General features: G+C 38.0%; 1 protein-coding gene across 1 annotated transcript in view; it reads right to left on the reverse strand.

Moving 5' to 3' along the window:
- LOC150078575 (adiponectin receptor protein-like) overlaps nucleotides 1-24,784 on the reverse strand; it is a 222,636-nt gene that overhangs the window by 112,274 nt on the left and 85,578 nt on the right. Inside the window, exon 5 of the mRNA XM_090385390.1 lies at nucleotides 9,658-9,838. Within this exon, the coding sequence (XP_090241516.1) occupies nucleotides 9,658-9,838 (181 nt within the window). The remainder of the gene's footprint in view (nucleotides 1-9,657; nucleotides 9,839-24,784) is intronic.

Consider the following 24,784-nt stretch of genomic DNA (forward strand, 5'->3'; position numbering starts at 1 on the left):
TTAACCTTTAACAATATTTCTTATTTGGTACATAAAGCCTAGTAGCTTCCAAGATAAGTTCTTTGAATGCTTCCCATTTTGAATTTGCTGTTGGTAACATCATCAGTTGGTCCCACTGTATAGAATTTAAATACTGTCTCAGACCATCGTAGTCGCCTTTACGAAAGCAATAACCCTTCCCTTTACCCCTGATGGTAGTTACCTCTTTGAGTAAATCCCACTTCAGCACGCTGTGATCACTGCCACCTAGTGGTTCCTTTATCTGCAGATTTTTAATGCATGAAGAATCATGAATATTACTCGCTCTAGTTGGCTCCTGAACATGCTGATGTAGAAAACAATCATCCAATAAATCCACAAAAGCCTTGCTAGTGTGTGAGTGACCAACCCACAAATTCCAGTCAATATCTTGGAACCATTATAAGACTCTCTGATTTACTGGCCTACTCTATTTCCCTGTACATTTTCTTATTATACTCATCAGAGTCATTAGGCCTATAGCAACACTCCTACTCTCAATTTTGATCTCCCAATGCTTATGTCACACCAAATTGACTCAACACTGCACTGTCCAGCGATGTCGACTGGCTTCACTTCCTTGGATTTTATGTGTTTCTTAACTAATAGCATAACTCCTCCGAGGAAACCGCATAGAACCCTAATAAGATGAGTCACAATCACCGCAAGAAATTTTTATACTAGGTCATTTATTTGTTGCGAACGAAGAAAGGAGTGAGCCATTGTTCAGAATAGTGTGCAATTTCCGTAGTAATGGCTACATACTATACTGAACAATTGCTCAGTTCTTTCTTCGTTCGCAACACAAATAAATGACCTAGTATACAACATTTCTTGCGGTGATTGTGACTCATCCTATCAGGGTTCTATGTGGTTTCCTCTGAATTTGTGTTAATCAACAAGCGGCCTCAGTTCATGCTTCTTGTTCAGCAGCATCAGAATTAGCCTTTCATGCCGCCAAGGAAAAACACTTTTTTATTTAACGAGGCCAAAATACTTAGTGTCCAACGTAATTATACAAGACTACTAATTACAGAAATTGTCGAAATTAAATTACATGAGAATTCTGTTAATGTTCGCCGGCCATATCTAATCTCTGATTTGTGGTCTTTTTCGTGATCACAGGAATTTTCATTCCTGTGATCACGACATATGGTCGAAAAGCAATGTCAGATTCAGGACGTTAAATCGTTTTGCAATTTTTTCATGAAATTAATTTTTAATTATTTTTTACTGTAATGTAAGATTTTTGATTTTAATTGTTTTCGTTTTAATTTCTAGAGAGTGTCATACGGAAGTGTTCTACGTATAATATTGATGTAAATTTCTCTTATTCTTTTACAAATATTGATATCAATGTAGAACGTACTGGAACATTATAGCCCTGGTTCATACTATCAAATAAATAAATAAATATTATAGTAAATAATAATGCTTTATCTTGACAGCATACCTTGTATTGGTCGGAGACTACATAGCTTAATTAACATAAGTACACAGCTTAATTAATATTGTAATATATGCATACTAATTGATATTTCTGTTCACTGATTTTTTTTTTTTTTGGATCGTAAAAAGTAAAACAGTAAAACAGAATACAACTACAGTAAAAGAGATAAGCAATCAATAACGACGAACACTGCATGCACAAATTGCACAAGTGAGATATGGAGTAACAAGTTTATAAAGCTTAAAAAATACGAATGAAGAGAAGATTCTGAAAATTTATTTATTTTTTTATGTGATTGAAGATTTCATGGAAGGGGAAGCACATTTCACCATAATAAGATAAAAACCCACAGAATTCCAGCTATTAGTATTATTGAAAATGCAATAAGATTGAGTTTACTACCCGTTTATGGGGAAAATAGGGATGGGGCAGAGCACATTTCACATTTTTGCTAACACAGGTTTAAACATCTTAAATTTCTTTTTGATTGCACCAAAAGAAAATTATTATTATATCAGGGTCACCCATAATTCATTACATAAACCCGTATTTTGCGTCTGTAAATTGCGTGTTTTCTCTCGTCGATTAGCCAATTTTTCTGGATGAAAAAAAAAACCACATTTTATGGGGGAAAAAGCCTTGCTATCTACGCCTGACACCAACTAACTCAGCCACGAAATGAAAATAGCCCATTAAAGTTCCTGGCGTCATTAACAGGATTTGAGCTTGGGTCTTTTCCACCCGGTGCACTAACAGAAAAGCCCAATAAACCAGGAACTGCAAATTGTTTTTACTGTTTTATGGTAGTGGCCTCCAGAAATGTGCTCCTCTGCTCATGATGTCCCGCTTCAAGAAATTTCTGTTTGAACAGAAAAATGTGAGCTCCTGAAAACGCAAATCGGCCTACATTATCACCTGTTATCATGTAAATACAGCAAATGACAATGTGTCTCCAACCAATACAACTACAGTAAATGGGAATTATAGCTCATCCATTTGACTTTTTTTTTTTTAAGCTTCGTAGCCTTATATATATTGCTGCGCAGGTCACTACATTCAGCTTGGTGCCGGGTTTTGCGTTCACCTGGTGTTACTGAGATGAAGGTGCGCATGAGCCAATGCAAAAATTGCATTATACTTGCACTGTTACCTAATACATCAGTCGTGTTGGGGCAAATTCGCATTGTTAAAAAATGCATTATAGCAGAACTGACTGTACTATATAAATTATAAGGAGTGAGGGAATAATGCCAACAGTGGGGAAGCTGGATCACAAATTAGCAACACATATGACACAACTGATATCCTTCCTGATGAGGTAGAATGTGTATTGAAGAAAATGAAGAATCAGAAAGTCCCAGGTGAAGGTGAAGTTACTGCAGAATTGTTAAAATTGGGAGGAAGAGACATGACACAGAAACTGGCAATACTCTTCACAAAATACATTAGGAAAGGAGTGACACCTAAGGAGTGGAATAATGCAATCATAATTTTGCTGCACAAGAAAGGAGATAAATCAGAAATTGGAAATTATAGACCAATTAGCTTGTTGTCCCACATCTACAAGTTGTTCACAAGGGTCATTACTAACAGATTAGAAAGAATACTTGATGAGAATCAATCAAAAGAGCAAGCTGGCTTTAGGACAAGATTCCCAACTATGGATCATCTTCACATAATATTGCAGCTAATGGAGAAAGCAAATGAATATAAAACACCATTATGCCTGGCATTTGTGGATTATGAAAAGGCATTTGACTCCATACAGCATAAGGCAATGTTTCAGGCACTGGAAAGACAAGGCATAGATACTCCATATATATGATTTTGAAGAAAATATATGAGAGTGCTACATCCTTTATTAGACTAGACAAAGACAGTAGCAAATTTAAAATCGAGAAAGGAGTTCGACAAGGAGACACAATATCTCCGAAGCTGTTTACTACTGCCCTTGAGGAAGCTTTCAGAAGATTAGACTGGTCGCAGAAAAGAGTCAATGTGAACGGAGAGTACCTAAACCATTTACGATTTGCAGATGACATTCTGGTCATAAGCCACAATCCCAAAGAATTACAGGAAAATCTTAATTCGTTATGCAGAGTTAGTATGGATTTCAGACTAAAGATGAATATGGCTAAAACAAAAGTAATGTGAAACAAGTATGCCACAGAGATATAATTGCTGAAGGAGCAGTAATTGAAAAGGTGGATTCATATACTTATCTGGGACAAATCATTAGCTGTAATAATAATAAACTGCTGGAAGTCTAGATAAGAATAAATTTTGGATGAATAGCATTCAGGAAATATATTCACATACTGAAGAGCAATATCGCAATTTGTCTGAAACATAAAATAATGAACCAATGTATACTCCCCACATAACTTATGGAAGTGAAACTTGGGCACTGACCAAAAGAATGGAAGAGAATCCGAGAACTATATGGTCAAGGATGGAAAGAATTATATTAGGAATCAGACTGTTAGATAAGAAGAGAAACCCAAGTATTAGGCAGCAAACAAAAATAAAGGCTATTTCTATCAAACTAAACTGAAATCAATCTGGGCAAGGCACATAGCTCGAAGACATGAATCAAACAGCTGACATAAACCAGAAAACCTGGTTTATGTCAGCTGTTTGATCAATTTCTTTTCAAGCATCCAATTGTCTGAGTTTTTCCTCATCATCCAAACTGTGTGAACTCTGCAAATTTTGCAGTTTCCCAAGTCTGTAGTAATTTAACCCCAGGGGCTCACATCTGGTGAGTATGGGCTTGGCATACCCAGGGTCCTGAGTTGGATATCATCATTCTTCATTCTTCTCTTCTTGGTGATTCCCTTCTACACTCTCTCTCTCTCTCTCTCTCTCTCTCTCTCTCTCTCTCTCTCTCTCTCTCTCTCTCTCTCTCTCTCTCTCGGGGTAATTTAGAATTTTTGGCTGGTGCAGCATAAGCCGCAGGCTTCCTTGCATCATACGGCTGATAATAATAATAATTTGTGGATCTCCCAGATTCCTTTTTCACATATAGCTCATTCGCTAGAATTCTTAGTGTTAATCAGTGGTCACCTGCTGGTTAACTGTGCACTTTATCCACCAATTCAGGGCTGAAAGTTGTTTTTCAGTTTTCCACTTTGAAGATTGTCTGCTACATCCCTTCACCAGTCTCAAATGCTTAGACATCAAAATATTTGTGCTTGGAACAGTCATTTCTGTAAGCTGTTCATAACATTCTGTGCGTTTCAGCAGGACTTTTCTCCAGCTTTATAAAAAATTTGATGTTATGTTGATCCATTGTTCTATTCTTTGGTTTCAGATGCCAACTTTAGACACAGTTCACAAAGAATATCTATACACAAAAAAAGCAAACTTAAGGCATCATTATGTGATCACCCAAGACCAGATCAGGATGGTCTGGTCTTGGGTGATCACATGATCAGAGATTACATTTTCTACAGAAATGAATGGTGGTGGTGACATTCTTGAGTGGATATGCAGAAACGATTATTTAAAGACCAGATTGTTGATGGGACACTGCAGTTGAATTTCAATCATTCTTGAGGTCTTCGAATGTAAAGATACACTTAAAGTGTCTGCATACAGGGTATGAAAATTGTAGGTTGAGTATTCTGCATTATTAAGTTAATTTTTACAATAAAGGTGAGACTTAACACTGATCTCTGATGAATACCTTCTTTGATGAAGATGTGAGATAGAAAAGACTGAATTCAGACCTGAAAGGATCTATATTTTAGGAAATTCTGTATAAATTGGGAAGGTGGCCCTTAGTTCTAGTGTGTGTGTGTGTGTGTGTGTGTGTGTGTGTGTGTGTGTGTGTGTGTGTGTGTGTGTGTCATAATGCCAAGCAGTATCAAATGCCTTTTCAATGTCTAAACAAATAATAATTAAGTGTTCCTTTCTAATGAAATCATTAAAAATTTTGGCTTTTAGGAGGTGGATCTGCCGACATGAAAGTCACACTACGACAGGTTTACAAGATTACCTGGTCAGACAAGCATTTAAAATTTTTAGATGGTTTTGCCTATACGGGTGGTGAGGGTAGTAGCAAACTTATACAGCATGAGCCAAAAAGAAACGCTTCCTATAGCACCTGGTCATGCCCTCAGAAAGTTTGTTTAGTTCTTCCTTGAATTTATTCAAACTACTCACCTCTATACTAGATGGAAATTTATTCCAACAGTCAATTACCTGCTAGCTAAAGGAAAATTTCTGTGCATCTGCCATACAACCACCCTTCCTCAATTTGAATTTGTCCTCTTGTGTGTAGTCTGAATAAGAGGAAGAATTCCATCACTAATTGGTCAGAAGTGGTAAGTGTTCCTTTCTAATGAAATCATTAAAAATTTTGGCTTTTAGGAGGTGGATCTGCCGACATGAAAGTCACACTACGACAGGTTTACAAGATTACCTGGTCAGACAAGCATTTAAAATTTTTAGATGGTTTTGCCTATACGGGTGGTGAGGGTAGTAGCAAACTTATACAGTATCAGCCAAAAAGAAACGCTTCCTATAGCACCTGGTCATGCCCTCAGAAAGTTTGTTTAGTTCTTCCTTGAATTTATTCCAACTACTCACCTCTATACTAGATGGAAATTTATTCCAACAGTCAATTACCTGCTAGCTAAAGGAAAATTTCTGTGCATCTGCCATACAACCACCCTTCCTCAATTTGAATTTGTCCTCTTGTGTGTAGTCTGAATAAGAGGAAGAATTCCATCACTAATTGGTCAGAAGTGGTACAGATTCATTGGATCATCTTTGCCTGGTTTTAATATGGCAATGATATGCACATGGCACCAATCACCTGGAAAGGCATTTTATGTGAAAATCTAGTTGCACAGGAGGAAAAGAAGTGCCTCATCACCATGCTGTTTCAATATACCACATGCATCCCATCAGTTCCAGTGCTACTGTATTTTGAACAATGAACAGATATTCATTCCACATTACTTAACTAGCCAGGTGGGCAGGAGCAGCAGTGCATAGCACACGCTTCTCGATTAGACCGGGGTTCGAGCCCGTGACCACCAAATACGGAGGATGAGGAAAGGACAGGGAATGACCACCGCATATCCCCAGAGCAATATGGCCTTAGTTGCTAATGTTCCTAAAAACCAAATAACAAACAAACATTACTTAACATAGTTCAACTGTGGTAAGTAAACATCTGTTTTCCAACAAATGGGGAGTAATGTCAAAATTTAAGGTTTGCTTTTCAGTGCAGGACTAACTATCTGTCAGACTTCTAAAAGTCTGATAGATATGAACTTATGGCAGTGGTTTGAGCAAAGGGCTCACCTAGGGTGTCATGTCTTTTGGGAATGAAACTTCATGTTTGTTTAAGTTCAGTATGGACAAATGTATGTAGAATATTTATAATACATTTTACTGATTTTATTTCAGATGGTTTGCATTTTGGTATACATGTTAATTGTAGCAGATCATCTCCACAATTCTTTTGTTGCTTGCCTGTTGAATGTGTTTGGCATTAACTCTGGCTCTCTTAAGCTGGAGACTGGTGGCAATAGCATATTTACAAAAGTTTTTCAAAGTTATGTTTTTCTTGTGCTTGGCTCTCATATTCATCATCTCACCAAGCTTATGAATGTGGCCTAATACATGGGGATATTCTTCGGATGATTAGTTCAGCAGCTTGTAGTAAATGCATTGTGTGACATAAGCAACAGTGATGCAAGTGTCATCAACCCTTGACACAACTGATTTGTCTAGTGTTTCTAGTTGTTTATATTTTTCCTAATTAGCATTTACAAAGTTCCATCTAATGATATGACTAGGGCAAAATGTAAAGATACACTTAAAAGATACACAAATGGTAAATTTGTGTTTGTTTGTGGAAAACTGGGAAATGGTCACTATCTAGTAGATTGTTATGAACTGACCAGTTGAATAGCATAAAGACAGTTGGAGAACATAAAGAGAGGCTGATGAACAAGGTTGATCCAGCAGGAAAGCGAAAGTATGTATGTGATCCAGTATTTCATGGCATTAGATTTAGTCTCAATAAATTTTTCCAAAATTTGTCCCTGTTTATCAAGTGCCTGATTACCCCACAAGGGATAACGACTGTTAAGATCTCCCATAATATAGAAAGGAGGAGGGGGTTGAGATGCTATATTTTTCAAGATCTCCCTGTAAAATATCTTGAGGGCTACAACTTCCACACTTGTTTGCATCATTATCAGTCTGGAGGGAATGTGGAAATTGACAAAATGGCAACTCCTTCGTGAGGCAAATAGGCTACTTTGTTAGGCACACAATCTTTCCTACAAATTACATAATTTCAGTGATGTGTTAACATGTGTTAAATTAGTCTCTTGTAAGCTAAAAATAACAGGATTATACTGCTGAAGAATATCATGAACACCATCAAGGTTGCTGAGATATCCTCTAAATTCTACAGAATGAAAGTAATCATTAGTTAAATTTATTGAAACCCTCAGTTTGTGTCCAAGGGACTGAAGTTTTATGATGATCAGATTTTGATGTGGATTTTTCTTCTTTTTTGAGAGCAGTGTGGATTTCTTGTGTCCATCTCCCTGTGTGAAGAATTCAAGAACCTGTTCTTCTTAGTCAGCCTGTTCTTCAGCATCCGTACCTGATGAGTTGATTTGTTAGGTATCTCTAATAGTGGAGAGTTCTCTAACAGCAATTCAGCATCTAGGATGCTCTCAGTGTACTTTGGTTGAGATGCAGTAACAGGTGGACCTGTGATTGGGGTTATAACACTTTTGTTTGACTTTTCAGATTTTAGAGGGTAAAGGTGTACTTTTTAGTAATGATCGTGTCCAGCCTAACATTGATCTACTAAGAAGAAAAGTGATGTCTGTTTGTATATAGCAACTGCTGTAGTTGTTTGCAGATGAATAATAACTGGAATTGAATTTTGAATTATCTGAGCAAATGTAGGCCTGATATTAGGCTGAGTATGGATCAGTTTTTGGCTTCCTGGGAAGTGATATTCTGCTCAAATTTAATCTGTTGAATTCTTTTTTTCGATTTTCCAGAGTGGAGAATCTTTGGAGTGTAAGCCAGTGTGTGTGTGTGTGTGTGTGTGTGTGTGTGTGTGTGTGTGTGTGTGTGTGTGTGTGTGTGTGTGTGTGTGTGTGTGTGTGTGTGTGTGTAGCCCTTTGCAATTTGGCTCATCTACTTTAGTCTATTTGAGTATGATTACATGAGTTACAGGCTGCACAAGTGGCTAAACTTCTGCAGGTATTCTGGAAGTGGCCATATTTTTGGAATTTAAAAACATGTTAGGTTATTGTAAATATATGGCTTTATGTAACAATTATGATACCAATCCTTTATAGGTGTTTGGGGGGGGAGGGGGGGAATTTGAGTGTATCAAATGTTAAAGCTATGTTCTGCATTGGAAAAAGAGTTTCATTGACGTAATTTTCAGATGATTGTCACATTGTTGAGCATATGAGAATTCAAATATTAAGTCATTGGATCTTAGGAGGTTTATTGTTTTGGGGGGCTAATTATGCTTTCTATGAATTTTTGAACTTGAAATGGTGAAAGTATATTCAGAGACTGGTCTTGTACAAGACATGTCTCTAAATATACTCTGTGTGTAAAGACCAGTCTCTGAACACACTTTCACCATAATATAAGATACATGGGGCTCCTATATCATTTATATCCATCTTCAGACTCTTGACAGAACATGAGGATAAGTTATCTGCCATGTGGTCATCAGTATATGGATATGGATGCCATTTTCCACAGGATTTGTGAAGATCATTTTGCTCTTTTTGCCCCTGGCAGTTGTCTTTACCAACTAGCTTTCCATTCCTGCCATGCAGCAGGGTTGAAAAGCTAGTTGGTAAAGCTGGGGATTCAGAAGCAGTGCCACTCAGTGACCAAGAAAAAGAGGTTAGTAAAGTTAATATATGCAATAGAAAAACAAAGAAAGGGCATTTTCCTTTCCTGGCTCTTCTCTTTTGGTTTTTTTTTTTTTTTGTTTTAAGATAAAAAATTAATTACAATTAAAGAAAATTTAAAGAAAGCTAGAAATAAACAATAACTATATCACTTTTTTAAGCAGAGAACTCACTCAATCAGAAAACATTTGGCACCTGCAGCCATCTGTACTGGAATGGTCCCAATTATAATGAAATAATAATGAAGCATGCCATAAACTAACTTACTTGCTGAATAATTTTCCAATTTCTTCCGAATGGCAGTTCACTGTATGGAAGGTAAATGACATTCCAAGGCATATGATAGCACTTGCAAAGAATGTGGCAAATACAACCTTTTCTTGCCATTGAATTTCAATGGATGGTCGAGTGAGAAAATAAGTTGCTACCCCAATGAATGATATACAACCTACACATTCAAAAAAAAAATTACATAAATAACATAAAATAAAAAATATAATTAAATAACAAATACAGTTGGACCTCTATATAACGAAATTGATTGTTCCCTTGAAAAAATTCATTATACAGAAATTTCATTATAAAGAAATATGACCTTTTCAACAATGAAAAATACTGTAAATTCAGAAATATAGCAAAAGATGGAAAATAAACCAGAAATAAGTGGGAATGGTTACATTTTCTAACATTTTAAAACAATTTATTAATACATACATATTAAGAAATGACTACTTATATGATGCACAAAATATATTAGTACACTTAAGAATTATGTCGTAAAATATTTGGTTATTTTGTTATACACTGGATTCTACTGTACACCGTTAAAAATATTTGAATTTGTTTAAACTTTAACCACTCAGATATATTTTCTATTACATTTTCTTCCCACTGAAGGCCTCGATGCAAAGTTTCAAATGCTGCCAATGTTTCTTGTTTGGAATGTTTAATATTGCCCTGATTTTCATCCAATTGCTCATTGTCGATATTGTACCTAGTTCTTTAAATACACTCCAAAATGTTGGAGTCACTCAGATATTCAGCTACTATGACATTGTTATCAACTCCTAAAAATTCATCAAGAACAATTTCTCCACTGATCAAACCTTGCTTGGAACTCTTCCCAAGATTGCTCAATGTCTTCTAATAGTTCATCCCTCTCATCTCTGTTAATTAACATTTTAGCAAAACCTGCTTTTGCGAAACAATTCTTAACTGTTTTCCATGACATCTTGACTCCTCACCTTTGCCAACTCTGATATGCACATCCACAAATCTATAACAAAATCTATAGGAGCCTTTGGTAGTGCATTTTCAAATTCTTGATAATGCCTTGGTCAGTCATGGCCGGATTTAAACTTGTTGCGATGCTTCTGTTATGGAAACTTTCTCTTCCCCAGTTAACATGTATGAGGCCCTTCTCCCTTACTGTTCACCTGTGACAATATTAAAAAAGGATATTTTAAGATGGACCAAAGACCCTTGGAACGTGAGGTCCTAAAGCTGTAGCTTGTTTAGTTTATATGTAAATCCGGCACTGGCTACAGTTAAGACAACTTATTCAGAAGGAAAAGGCAAGCTTCACACTTGTAAGTTTCGAAATTACCCAGTGAGGGTGGGCAGGGCAGTTGTCGACAATCAATGTGATTTTTCTATTTTCTTTCGTCATCTTTCTACCGAAATTTAAAATCTGCTGCTCAAAAATTTCGCTACACTCAAGATTTTTTGTTGTAGTTGAAGTCCAACTCTAACGACTTTAATCCTTTGAAACATCGGGGTTGTTTACTTTTGCCTATTACCAAAAGCTTCAGTTTTTCGTTACCAGCCATATTTGCAACCAAGAGTGTAATTCTCTCCTTACTATTTTTACCACCTACACATTTATCACCTTTAAAAATCAGTGTCTTCTTCGGCAAACATTTAAAAAATAGACCTGTTTCATCAACGACGAATGTCTTTGGACTCTTAGTCCTCTAATTATTTTCAAAACTGTTTCTTTCCAATGGGTACAGTCTTCTTCGGTTGCAACTCCACTTTCATCAAAATTAACTTTTTTGAGTAAGCCGTGACACTCTTTAAATTTGTCCAGCCAACCAGAACTGGCTTGGAATAAATTTTTTGTGCCCCAGAAAAGATGCGTACTCCATACCCTTTCTTTTATTAATAGCCCTGATATCGGCAAGTTTTGATCCCGAACCAACTTCATCCACTTAAAAACTGCTTCATCTACATCTTCCCAAAGGCATAATTTCGCACGCTTCCAACTGGGTCCCATTTCCTCAAACAGTTTTTCAGAATGGTTAACACACTACTGGCAGGAATACCAAATTTTAAAGCAATTTCTTTTTGTAACGCTCTGATCTACACTATTCTCACTACACTCAAGGATTTCCTCTTAGACACTGTAAGGTTACTTGCACAGCAGTTAAAACTAAGCTGAAATTAGGGACCACTTGTAGCTACCATGTAAACAGGTGAGTTTACACCTGTCTACCAAGTAGACAGGTGAAATTTAGTGAAAGAACATGAATTTTCGAGATAAAGGAAAATCACTGTCTCCTAATTCTCTAATACAGGAGTTGGCAACCTTTTTTTTTCAGTGAAGAGCCATTTTTGATCTAAAAAAAAAAAAGAATCCGAAGAACTGCACCTCAGGTTTAAGCTGGGGGGGGGGCAGTTTTTAAGAAATGGAATAATGGGAAAGTGTTTTATTAAAGTAATATATATTTTGAAATATTATTTATTAATACTGAAAAAAAATGTAACAAACATCCAATTAGGTACGAATTAATGTGACTTTTGCTGCTGAACTTCTTGAGTGAGTCTCTCAACATGAGGAAAGTATGCCATAATTTTAATTCTTGAAAAACATGCTGAGAGACTTGCAATGTTCAGATGGTTTCTTGATTTATTTTTAATATAGTTCATGTTCAAAAATATTTGCCTGCAGAAATATGTCAAACCAAACACTAAGAGAAGTTCCAAATGCAAATATTTTCAAATTTATATATGTGTCTAGTAAGCAACACCAAATATCGAACACAATTTAGTCTTGCTTTTTAAACTCATCTATCGTCGTCCATTTGGGTAGAATTGCAAGGACAGCCTTTCGCCTCTCCAAGTCCTCAATTTCAGTTTTAAGGCATTTTAGTCTTGCACTCCACATGTTCTTGATTTTTAAGTGCTCTAACTCCATTTCATATTGTACTTCATGTGGGCTAAATGTTTAAGAGCTGCAGTTACATGCTCAAAGAGGCCACAGGTTGCTGAACACTGCTCTGATAGGATTCTTACAATAGAAAATAGGTTGACAAGAGCCAATGTCCGTGTCAGGAATACGGCTTAATCTTTGCCAATGACTGTGGACAGCTGACCAGCAGAACTTCTCGGTATAGTAATGTATAAATTGTATAGGCTCTACTTTTTAGCCATTGCTGACCAACTGGTGGGCAAAAGCCTCTCCCAGAACCTTCCACTTTTTCTATCCCACGCTGTGGTTGGCCAGTTTCCTCCTGCAGGGTTTTACAGGCATTATTAAATTGTAAAATGCTTTAGCTCTTAATTCGTGGAATTAACCCCTTTAGCTATTAAAACCTAAAGGAATTAATGCTTAATCCTTTTAGCTCTTAATTGTTGCTTTCTATAACATCAGCTTTATTGCCTAAGGGCTAGAGGTGTAAACAATGCATACCCAGGTCTCCCGATATCAGTTCATTATATTGAAATTTTCTTCATTATAAATTATCATTAGTAAAGGCACATGATGCAAGAAAGCAAGCTTATAAAGAATCAGCAAAAAAAAAAAAAAAAAAAAACTTTGAATTTCACCCATCCACTCACTTCAAATGTTTGACTAGTTCTACCTTGAATCTACAAAGGGTACTAGGAAAGTTTTGCAATACAGCTTTGTTTATTTAATTTTTTCAAAGTAATTTCCTCTACATTCAATACACCTCTCCATCCTCCGAAACCAATCTTTAAACCAGTTCTGCCAAGTTTCACTAGGGAGTAAAGCACACTCGTTGTCCCAAGCCCCTAGAAGGTCCTCATCACTGGAAAACCGCCTCCCTTTTAGCTTCATTTTCACATGCGGGAACAGTGCAAAGTCGCAGGGAGCAAGGTCTGGGCTGTAGGGAGGGTGCTCGAGAAGTTTCAGTCCTGTCGTGGTCAAATATTTGGTGCAGGCTTTGGCGCGGTAAGCTGGAGCATTATCGTGATGGAGGTACCAGGTGTCCATTCTTGACTTTGGCCGCAGGTTCTTCATAGATCCAATGACTTTAGGCAGGCATTGTTCAGTATACCACTTAGCTGTGACTGTCTTCTGCGTGTCCAAAACGACACGTTCCACAATTCCACTCGATTTGAAAAATACAGCTACCATTTTCTTCTTTACAGATCGGGATTTTCTGACAATTACGGGTGTGTCGTCGTCATCATCAAAGACCCAAACTTTGTTTTGAGCCTTGGTCGGCAGATCGTAATAGTACAGCCAAGTCTCGTCACCTGTCACGATGTTGTTCACATACCGAGATTGTCCCTTATCAAACTTTTTTAACATCTCCCGGCACCAAGTCACACGTCATGTCATCTGCTCTTCAGTCAGTTGATGCGGCACCCAGAGAGAACAAAGTTTCTTCACGTGCAAATGATCTTGCAGAATCGAACGAATTGCTGGTGCATTTAGGCCCAAAGTATCCTCTATCTGTTGGTAGGTCACTCGCCTGTTTTCGTCAAGCATTTTCCTCACAGCAGTAATGTTTTCCTCCGTAACTGACGTTCGTGGCCTTCCCGGCCTCTCAGAATCCTCCAGAGTGAAATTTCCCCTTTGGAATTCTCTATACCACCTGAATATTGTTGTACGATGTGGACAATCATCATCTAGTGCAAGAGTCATTTCTTCTAAGCACTGGTCTATGGTTAAACCACGCACAAAATTATACTGCAAAACTGTCCTTATCTCATTTCGTGACCACGATGCCATGGCAAGCACTTTACACTCTCACTATTAATGAATAACTGAGCCCATCGACTTGGCGCGGCGGCTACTATGCACGTATGAACATGTCTCAACATGCAGCAACAAGCAGCTTCCTGTGATTCATTGTTGCGTCATATTGCAAAACTTTCCTAGTACCCTTTGTATTTAAACTATCAACTTCTACAACGACAGAGAGAAGCTTGTTCCAGCAATCAACTGCATGCTGGCTAAAGGCAAACTTATGCACATCTATCCTACAACTGTCTTTCCTCAATTTGAATTTATGCCATCTCAAGCTCATTCTGAGCAAGAGGAAGAATCCCATCAGCATTGATGCATGCTCATATCATTCAAGGCTTTAAACACCACAATCAGATACCTCACAGGTGCCTAGACTCCACACAATGTAATTTGCAAAACTTAATGCCTTTCTTCATAAGAGCAATGCTTTGTTCATGTAGAGCTTGCTCTTTCTTCATAACAGCAAGCTCTACATCCTTCCTAAAATGAAGCCTCCAGACCTGTATACAATAATCAAGGTGTGGCCTGACCATTGTCTTATACAAGGGGATAATCACCTACTTATCCCTGCTAGAAAAATTCCTGTATATCAATGACAAGACACCATGAGCTACACCTGCAGACCATCTGCAGTGCTGAGAAAACTTCATATCTGCCTACACAATTAGACCCAGGTCCTTTTCCTTCCCTACCATTGTCAGTGTAGTACCACACAGTTGATACTTTACTCTAGGATTACTGTTTCCCATATCCAGTACTTTACATTTGTCAATGTTAAACTTCAATTGCCACCTCTCAGCCCATCTGCTCAACTTTACTAGATCCTGTTGCAACAGCGTACTGTCATTAACAACCCTGCTGACTTTCGTATCATCTGCAAACCTGAATATTAAGCCAGATATACCAAGATCAATATCATTAATAAATACAGAAAACAACAATGGACCCAATGCTGAACCCTGAGGGACTCCACTAATAACATTAGTTCACGAAGAGCAGAGTCCATTGATTGCCACTCTGTCTTCTCCCACTCAACTATCCTTTTATCTATAGCAGCAATTTGCCTCCAATGCCACACTGCTCCAATTTGTGCAGCAGTCTTCCATGTGCAACAATACCAAAAGCCTTTCTAAGATCCAAATATATGATATCAAGACTAATGATATCAAGAGTAGGAGACCGGCAGAATTACTTAACAAGTACAGGTCACTGTAGAAAAAAAGCTGTGAATTAGGGTTGAATTTGAAAGTGTCTGCAATTCTGCCCAGACACAATAGGAGGGAGTATATGATGAGAGCCTTGTCGATCAATTCGGCCATGGAAAGATTGTGCAAGGCTCAAGGGGTAGAATTTTTTTCAGCCTGGACTGTACTTGTTAACAGGAGAGACTGCTTCTACAGGGTTGGGACACACTTAAATAGAACGGGTGAAAGAATATTTGCTGATGCTATCCAGGCAGTGTTAAGTGGGTCGGAAAACTGCTAGCTTGGGAGGGATACAAAGACTAATAGAATAACAGTAGCCACTGGCAGAGGTGAAAGTGATTCTTGCACTGCTTCTATTGGAATGAGCAGAAGCCTGAAAAACAAGATGTAGGATATTTCAGAGAATGCTGGGAGTCATTGCAGTACAAGTGAACACATGGGTTGTGTTAGGGCAGCTAAGAATAGAAACAGGTGCATGTATATTTGCGTGTATACCAATGCTAGGAGTTTGGTAAATAAATTTGATGAATTTGAGGTATTGCTCAAAGCATCAAAGGCGGATATTGTTGGTATATATCAGAGATGTGGTGTCACACAAATATAACGAATGCAGAACTGGAATTTGGGGAATACAACGTCTACAGAAAGGATAGACAGGATAGGAAAGGAGGAGGGGTTATGCTATTAATTAAGAAACACATAAAATCCAAGGAAGTGAAGCAAGTCGACATCGCTGGACAGTGCAGTCGAGTCAGTTTGCTGTGATGACATAAGCATTGGGAGATCAAAAATTGAGAGTAAGCCTAATGACTCTGATGAGTATAATAAGAAACTGTACAGGGAAATAGAGTGGGCCAATACATCATAGATTCCTATAATGGGGGATTTTAATTTCCCAGATATTGACTGGAATTTGTGGGTTGGTCACTCACACACTAGCAAAGCTTTTGTGGATTTATTCAGTGATTGTTTTCTACATCAGCATGTTCGGGAGACAACTAGAGGGAGTAATACTCTTGATTTGATTATCAGTAGTGATTCTTCGTGCATTAAGAAACCTGCAGATAAAGGAACCATTAGGTGGCAGTGGTCACAGTGTACTGAAGTGGGATTTACTCAAAGAGGTAACTACCATCAGGGGTAAAGGGAAGGGTTATTGCTTTCGTAAAGGCGACTACGATGGACTGAGACAGTATTTAAATTCTATATGGTGGGACCAACTGATGATGTTACCAACAGGAAATTCAAAATTGGAAGCATTCAAAGAATTAATTTTGGAAGCTACTAGGCTTTACATTCCAACTAAGAAATATTGTTCACGATTTAGGCCTAAATGGATGTCAGATGAACTAATGAGACATATGGCAGAGAACAAAAATGCATGGGATACATATAAATTAATCAGTGACATTGAAGCTTATGACAGATATAAGCTGGTCTTTAACCAAGTCACAAAGGAAATTAGGCAGGCAAAGGCACATTATGAGAAATACTTGGCAAAGATGTAAAGAAAAACAACAAAGAGTTCTTTACCTATGTAAACTCTAGAAGGAAAGGGATGAATCAGATTGGTCCACTGGATATTGATGGTTCAACTGTTGATGATCCTGCTCAGGTGGCTAACCAACTAAATGAGTATTTTGTATCTACATTCACCCATGAGGAGTTATTCAGGGAGGGGAATGCCAGAGGTGAATTAAACTCTGGCAGTGAGCTAGATGATTTTGTAATGACTGAGAGGAAAGTGGAGGAGAAATTATTGAAGATAAACATAAAAAACGCACCTGGGGTAGATGGGATCTATCCATTTATATTCAAGGAGGCAGCAAAGGAAGTAAGCAAACTCATAGCCATAATTATGAGCGCAATGTATTTTTGGACTCAGGGCAGGTATCCATGGACTGGAGATGTGCAATCATCATCATCATCAGCCATTTTCAATCCACTACCGGATGAAGGCCTCTCCAGCAACTTTCCAGTTCCTTCTGTTTTGAGCACTGGCCATTCATTTACTACTCAAAAACTCATGAATTTCATCTATCCATCTCCGCCTTTGTCTTCCAGGTTTTCTTCTAGCTCCTCTTGGGTACCATTCTGTTATTTTCTTAGTCCATCTGTCATCATGTCTTCTAGCTATGTGTCCTGCTCAAGTCCATTTTAGTTCTTTAGTTTTGATAAGAATGTCCTTTACTTGAGTTTGCTGCCTAATCCATGTGTTTCTCTTCTTATCTAACAATCTGATTCACAATATAATTCGTTCCATTCTTCGCTGTGTAGTTCTTAACTTCTCTTCCATTCTTTTGGTGAGTGCCCAAGTTTCACTTCCATAAGTCATGGTGGGGAGTATACACTGATTCATTATTTTACGTTTCAGACAAACTGGGATATTGCTCTTCAGTATGTGACTATATTTCCTGAATGCTATCCATCCAAAATTTATTCTTCTCTTGACTTCCAGCCATTTATCATTATTACAGCTAATAACTTGTCCCAAATAAGTATATGACTCCACCTTTTCAATTACTGCTCCTTCAATCATTATTTCCCTTTCCGTGGCATACTTGTTCATCATTACTTTTGTTTTAGCCATATTCATCTTTAGTCCAAAATCCTTACTAACTGTGCATAACTGATTAAGATTTTCCTGTAATTCTTTGGGATTGTGGCTTATGACCAGAATGTCATCTGCAAATCGTAAATGGTTTAGGTACTCTCCGTTCACATTGACTCTTTTCTGCGACCAGTCTAATCTTCTGAAAGCTTCCTCAAGGGCAGTAGTAAACAGCTTCGGAGATATTGTGTCTCCTTGTCGAACTCCTTTCTCGATTTTAAATTTGCTACTGTCTTTGTCTAGTCTAATAAAGGATGTAGCACTCTCATATATTTTCTTCAAAATCATATATATGGAGTATCTGTGCCTTGTCTTTCCAGTGCCTGAAACATTGCCTTATGCTGTATGGAGTCAAATGCCTTTTCATAATCCACAAATGCCAGGCATAATGGTGTTTTATATTCATTTGCTTTCTCCATTAGCTGTGATATTACATGAAGGTGATCCATAGTTGAGAATCCTGTCCTAAAGCCAGCTTGCTCTTTCGGTTGATTCTCATCAAGTATTCTTTCTAATCTGTTAGTTGTTGTTGTTGTTTGTTAGATTTATTGGTGCATCAGCAACTTAGGCTATAATGCACTAATTACTGTCTGATATTTCCTTCGTTTTTCTTACAGGAGATAGCAGTTCAGATAAGGTGATATTTATGAATAAATTTTAGAAAAAGAAAAATGTCATCTATGTTCTCTCGATCTCCTAGGACACACTGCAGTGTTAAATGATTGTAATCATGGAAATTAGAGGAAAAAGCTGTTTTCCGTTCTTTTTGATATTGCGGGCATTCGATGATGATATGCTTTACTGTTAGTGGGCATAAACAATTACTGCATTGTGGAGGGTCACTGTTTGTTAGTAGATAGCTATGAGTGAGGAAAGTATGACCAATGCGTAATCTGGCTAAAATAGTTTCTTCCTTTCTGTTTCGTCTCATGCTGGATTGCCACTGTTTAGGTTCTCTCTTGATTTCAAAAAGTTTATTATTTTTCTGATCTTTCCACATGCGTGTCCATACTTCTTTATATATCTGTTTGATAAAGGACTTATGATCACTATAAGGAGTCCTGAAATTAGATGGCATCACATTTGTAGCAATTTTAGCAGCTAAATCTGCCTGCTCGTTTCCTTGGATTCCAACGTGTCCAGGGATCCAGCAAAATATTACGAGCTGTCCACGTCCATGAAGTGCTGATAACTGAACTAAAATTTTCTGTATCAGAGATGACTAGGGAAGGATTTACCCTGTAGAGCATTAACAGCACTCAACGAGTCTGTATATATGATGGATTTAGCGTGTGAGGCTTCTTTTATATTCTCTAGGGCTAGTAGAATACCATATAGCTCTGAGGTATAAATACTGCATTCTGGTGGAAGCTGTCTGGAGATGATGCAGTTTGGTAGTACTACAGCTGTACCAACTTTATTACCATTTTTGGATCCATCTGTGTATAGCTGAATGAAGCTGCTAAACTCGGTGGAGTGAGCCATATGTATTTGTCTAATGTTGATATCGGGAATGTTATTCTTTCCCCATTGCTGAAAAAGTCTATCAATATGTACTGGAGCTATGGAAAGCCATGGCTGGGTTTCAGTGCTAGTATCCTGGAGCGTGTTAGAGAACTTCAGGCCCCAGCTTGTTATCAAAGCTTGAAGCCGAATGCCAGATGGTTTGTTGTAACGCCATTTAGTTTGATAGATTTCTCTCCATTTTGGCATGAAGAGGCATTGCCACATGGGATGATGTGGGAGACTGCTGATTTTAGCTGCATAATTTAGTAGTAGAGTTTCTCGCCTAAGGTGTAACGGTGGTTCATAGGCTTCGGTATAGAGGCTTAAGATTGGTGATGTGCGAAAAGCCCCCAGTGCAACTCTTAATGCACTGTGATGTACAGGATCGAGCCATTTCAATACACTTGGCCTGGCTGAATCATATGCAGGAGACCCATAGTCTAACCGGGATCTGATCAGTGAGCGATATAGATGTAACAACACGTAACGATCTGCACCCCATGACATAGAAGAAATTACTCTGAGAATATTTAGTTTTCTAAGACAACTTGTACGAATATGTTTTATATGTTCCAGAAAGTTTAATATTTTATCAAATATTACACCAAGAAATCTAATACTAGGTTGGAAAGTAATACAATGAGAATCCAAATGAAGGTCTGGATCCGGATGTAAAGAACGTTTGCGACAGAAGTGCACAGCAGTCGTTTTTGGTTTTGAAAGCCGATATCCGTTGTTCTTAGCCCAAGAGACTATTTTGTTAATGGTGCCTTGTAGTTGTCTTTCAATAAGTCTCATATTTTTAGAATGACATGACATGGCAAGATCGTCAGCGTACAAGTATGTGTCAACTGTGTTAGGTATGCACTTGGTAATAGAATCAATCCTAATGGCAAAGAGTGTGGCGCTCAACACTGATCCTTGGGGAACTCCCTCTTCTTGTACATATGTTCGAGATAATGAAGAGTGGAATCGGACTTGAAAGAATCTATTGCCTAGAAAGTTCTTAATAAATTTTGGGAGATGACCCCGAAGTCCACATTTATGCAAGTCCTGAAGAATTCCGTATCACCAAGTTGTATCAAAGGCTTTTTCAATATCAACACATACCATGACTAGATGTTCATTTCTCAGGAACGCGTTCCGGATATTTGTTTCGGCCTTGATAATGAGATCAAGCGTACATCTTTTTCTCCGGAAACCATACTGACTTGGGCTTAGAATGTTTTGAGTGTCAAAAAACCATGTCAGTCTGGCGTTAATTATTTTTTCCAATGTTTTTCCCAGACAACTGGTTAGAGAAATAGGACGGTAATTTTTGGGATCTGTGTGGTCTTTCCCTGGTTTCGGGAAGGCTAGCACATAAGAATGGCACCAGCTAGCGGGGTAATACTCGTCTAAGTAAATTCTGTTATAAAGTTGTAAGAGTACAGTTAATGATTCCTCATTTAAATGACAGATCATGGTGTAATAAATCCCGCCGGGACCTGGAGCACTGTTTTTCACTCGTGCAAGTGTATTACGCAATTCATTCATGGTCAGAGGCAGATTATAAGAATGAAGGATGGCAGTATTAAAATTTAGTTTGTATTTTTCTGTCTGGGATTTTAGCGATTGAAATGCAGGTTCATATGTGTCAACAGCTGAAAGCGTTTCAAACGTAGTACCTAAGGCATTGGCAATTTCTGTAGGTTCAGAGATTTCTTTCCCTTTCACAAGTAGAATAGGAGAAGTTGTCTGCGAGTATTTACCATTAATTCTTTTGATTTTTTTCCATATTGTAGAAGTATCCGTGGATCTGTTTATGGTGGAGGCATAATGCACCCATGCTTCTTTTTTACTCTCCCGTCTTATATGACGAGCTTTAGCTCTGACTCTCTTAAACTGTAGGAGGTTAGCTGTGGTTGGATGTTTTCGGAAAATATTCCAATATTTGTTCCTTTCTTTTTTAGCGCTGTTGCATGCTTCGTTCCACCACATTTTTGGATGAAGCCGGATTTTGGATGATGATTTTGGTATAGCAGTCTCGGATGCTTTCATTATTGTATCTGTAATGTAGCTTACTGCAGAGTCAATTGTGTGGGTTGCTATGAAGATAGCATCTAAGTGAGCTATTTCTTGGTATTTAATCCAGTTCGCCTTAGTAAATTTCCAGGTTGTCCTAATGTTACTCTGAGGAGTAGAACTTATACAGAAAGTACAGATGATAGGAAAGTGATCGCTACCGCAAGGGTTATTAGTAACAGTCCAGTCTATGAGAGGAAATATCACTGGAGAGCATATAGAAAGATCAATAGCAGAGGTTGAGCCAGATGGTAAATGCACATATGTGTGAGCACCAGTGTTTAAAATTGTCAGGTTATGTTTGTCTAAAATTTTTTCAATTATCTGTCCTCTGGAGTCAAGATGTTGAGAACCCCATAGCGGGTGATGGCCATTCCAGTCACCCATAATACAAAAGGGAGCAGGTATTTGGATTACTAAATTATCTAAATCAGCAAAGGTGTATGTATGATTTGGTGATAGATACAATGAAACTAATGTTATTGTGATTCCGAAGGTGACACGGACAGCAATTGCCTCTAAAGAAGTTTGCAGGGATATAGGTCTAGAGGGTACCGAGGAATTCACTATGAGTGCTACTCCTCCATGAGCTAAAATAGATGAGTTTCTATCTTTTCTATACATATTGTAATGCTTAATTTTCATAGATATTGCATTTGTGAGATTTGTCTCTTGAATGCATAGTGCAACAGGCTTGTATTCAGATAGGAGATCGTAAAAGTCGTCAAGGTTAGCACGGAGCCCACGACAATTCCATTGTATAACTGTATCCATTGTTTGGTTTTAGCTAGTGTCTGCTGACTTGCGTGAGGTAGTTTGCTTACGCCTGTCTATTTTTCCTTTATCCTTCTTTGAGAAGACTGGTCTGCTTGTGTCAATGTCACCTTCTGGATGAATTTCAAGAAATGTGTCATCTTCATCTGCTTTTTCATCAGTGTCCATGGTATCAGATCTGAATGTGTGTGCATCAGTTCTTTCAGCGCTCTTAGTTTGTACTTTTGGTTGCTGATTGATATTCTTATCTGGAGGTATTGTTACCGGCGTATTTACTTCTTGGGTTGCATATTTTGAGGGAGATGGTTCTTTTAATGAAGTAAGTAATGATTTTGCCCAACCAGATATAGAGATATTCGGAGGGACAGAGCAGTCAGTCTGAGTTGATATTGTGCATAGCTGTTTAGTAACTGAGGCGTATGTAGATGATTTAGTAGGGATTGCAAAGTGTTTCTTTGCCTCTTGATATGACACTTTGTTCTCTATTTTATACTTCTGAATGTTCTTCTCTCTTTTCCATTGGATACAGTCCTTAGAGAAGGCAGAATGATTTCCATGGCAGTTAGGACAGTTTTGGGTTTCACTATTGCAGTCTGTATGTGTGTGTTCTTTTGAACCACAAGAAGCACAAGTGACTATACCTCTGCACACAGTTTGCGAATGACCAAATTTCTGGCACTTAAAGCACCGGACTGGGTTGGGAATGTACGGTCGAACATGGCATCTGAGATATCCAGCTTTTATAGTTGTGGGGAGATTTGGTGACTTAAATGTCAATATGACTGTTCGTGTAGGGACAGGCTCTCCATCTTTTTTGATGACAATTCTTTTTGCCTGGACTACATTTTGATTGCTTAATTCAGAGACAAGTTCATCCTCTGATACATTTAGAAGATCCCATTCAGATATTACCCCTTTAGAGGAGTTCAAGGTAGCATGTGGGGTAACCTTTGTGGGAATTCCACCAAAGGCAGATATTTTCAAGAGTCTTTCAGCATGTCTGTGTTCACTCATCTCCACTAATAGGTCTCCAGATCTTAGTCGCCGAACCATTTTTGGAGGCCCAGCCACATTTTCGAGACATTTCTGAATCAAAAATGGGGAGAGTTTACTCAATGGTTGGTCTGTGGAGGAATGTAATATTAAGAAGAGAGGAGCAGAAAAATCTTTCCCTTCTTTTTTTTGTCTCTTAGCATGGGATTTATTCAAATTATCATGGTCGTCATGTCTATTTGGATCTGGATCAAGAGATCCATAGTAGGACTGTTTTGTGTTGTCCATAGTTGCTCCTTTTAGTCCCGGGAGAGTGGATTTCTCCTCCCAGGCTTCCAGCCCCGCCACGTAGAGGCAGGAGCGGTGCCACCAGTGACCAAGCGATAAGGTTGTTAGTGTTAGTGCGTTAGTAGATTAGTTTTATATACAAGAAGAAAGGTGGCTTTCCTTTCTGTTGAGTAAGCTGACTTCTTACTTTAGAAGAGCAAAATTATATAACTTTGGAAATTAGAAACTAACGTTCAACTACAATCAATCGCTCTTTTAAGAAAATCGCTTTCAAATCACTATAGAATCGCTTTAGTCACTCGCTTGGCACTCGGGGCCAATCTGTTAGTAATGACCCTTGTGAACAACTTGTAGATATGGGATAACAAGCTAATTGGTCTATAATTTCCAATTTCTGATTTATCTCCTTTCTTATGCAGCAAAACTATGATTGCATTATTCCACTGCTTAGGCATCACACCTTTTCTAATGCACTTTGTGAAGAGCCTTGCCAGTTTTTGTGTTATGTCTCTTCCTCCCAATTTTAACAACTCTACAGTAACTTTCATCTTCCCCCGGGGCTTTCCGATTCTTCATTTTCTTCAATGCATGTTCTACCTCATCAGGAAGAATATCAGGTATGTCGTATGTGTTGCTACTTTGCAATCCATCTTCCCCACTGCTGGTATCATTCCCTCGCTCCTTGTATAATTCTCTATAGTAGTCTTCTGCTATTTGGATTATGCCTTCTCTGCTGTTTATAAGTACACCATCGCTATTCTTCAGTTTCAGTATCATTTGTCTTTCTGTATTACTGCTCATGGCTGCTGATTTCAATCCTCTGTTTTCCCTTAATGCTTGTTCTACTTTTCTTGTGTTAAATCTTTTTATGTCCTCTGAGTCTCTTTCTAATGGCTTTGCATAACTCACTATACTCAATTTTCTCCCTGTCAGTGTTTTTCTTGCTCTTCATTT

The sequence above is a fragment of the Mastigoproctus giganteus genome, chromosome 11 (assembly GCF_048544385.1).
Source record: "Mastigoproctus giganteus isolate SK-2022 chromosome 11, ASM4854438v1, whole genome shotgun sequence".
Classification (NCBI taxonomy): Eukaryota; Metazoa; Arthropoda; class Arachnida; order Uropygi; family Thelyphonidae; genus Mastigoproctus; species Mastigoproctus giganteus.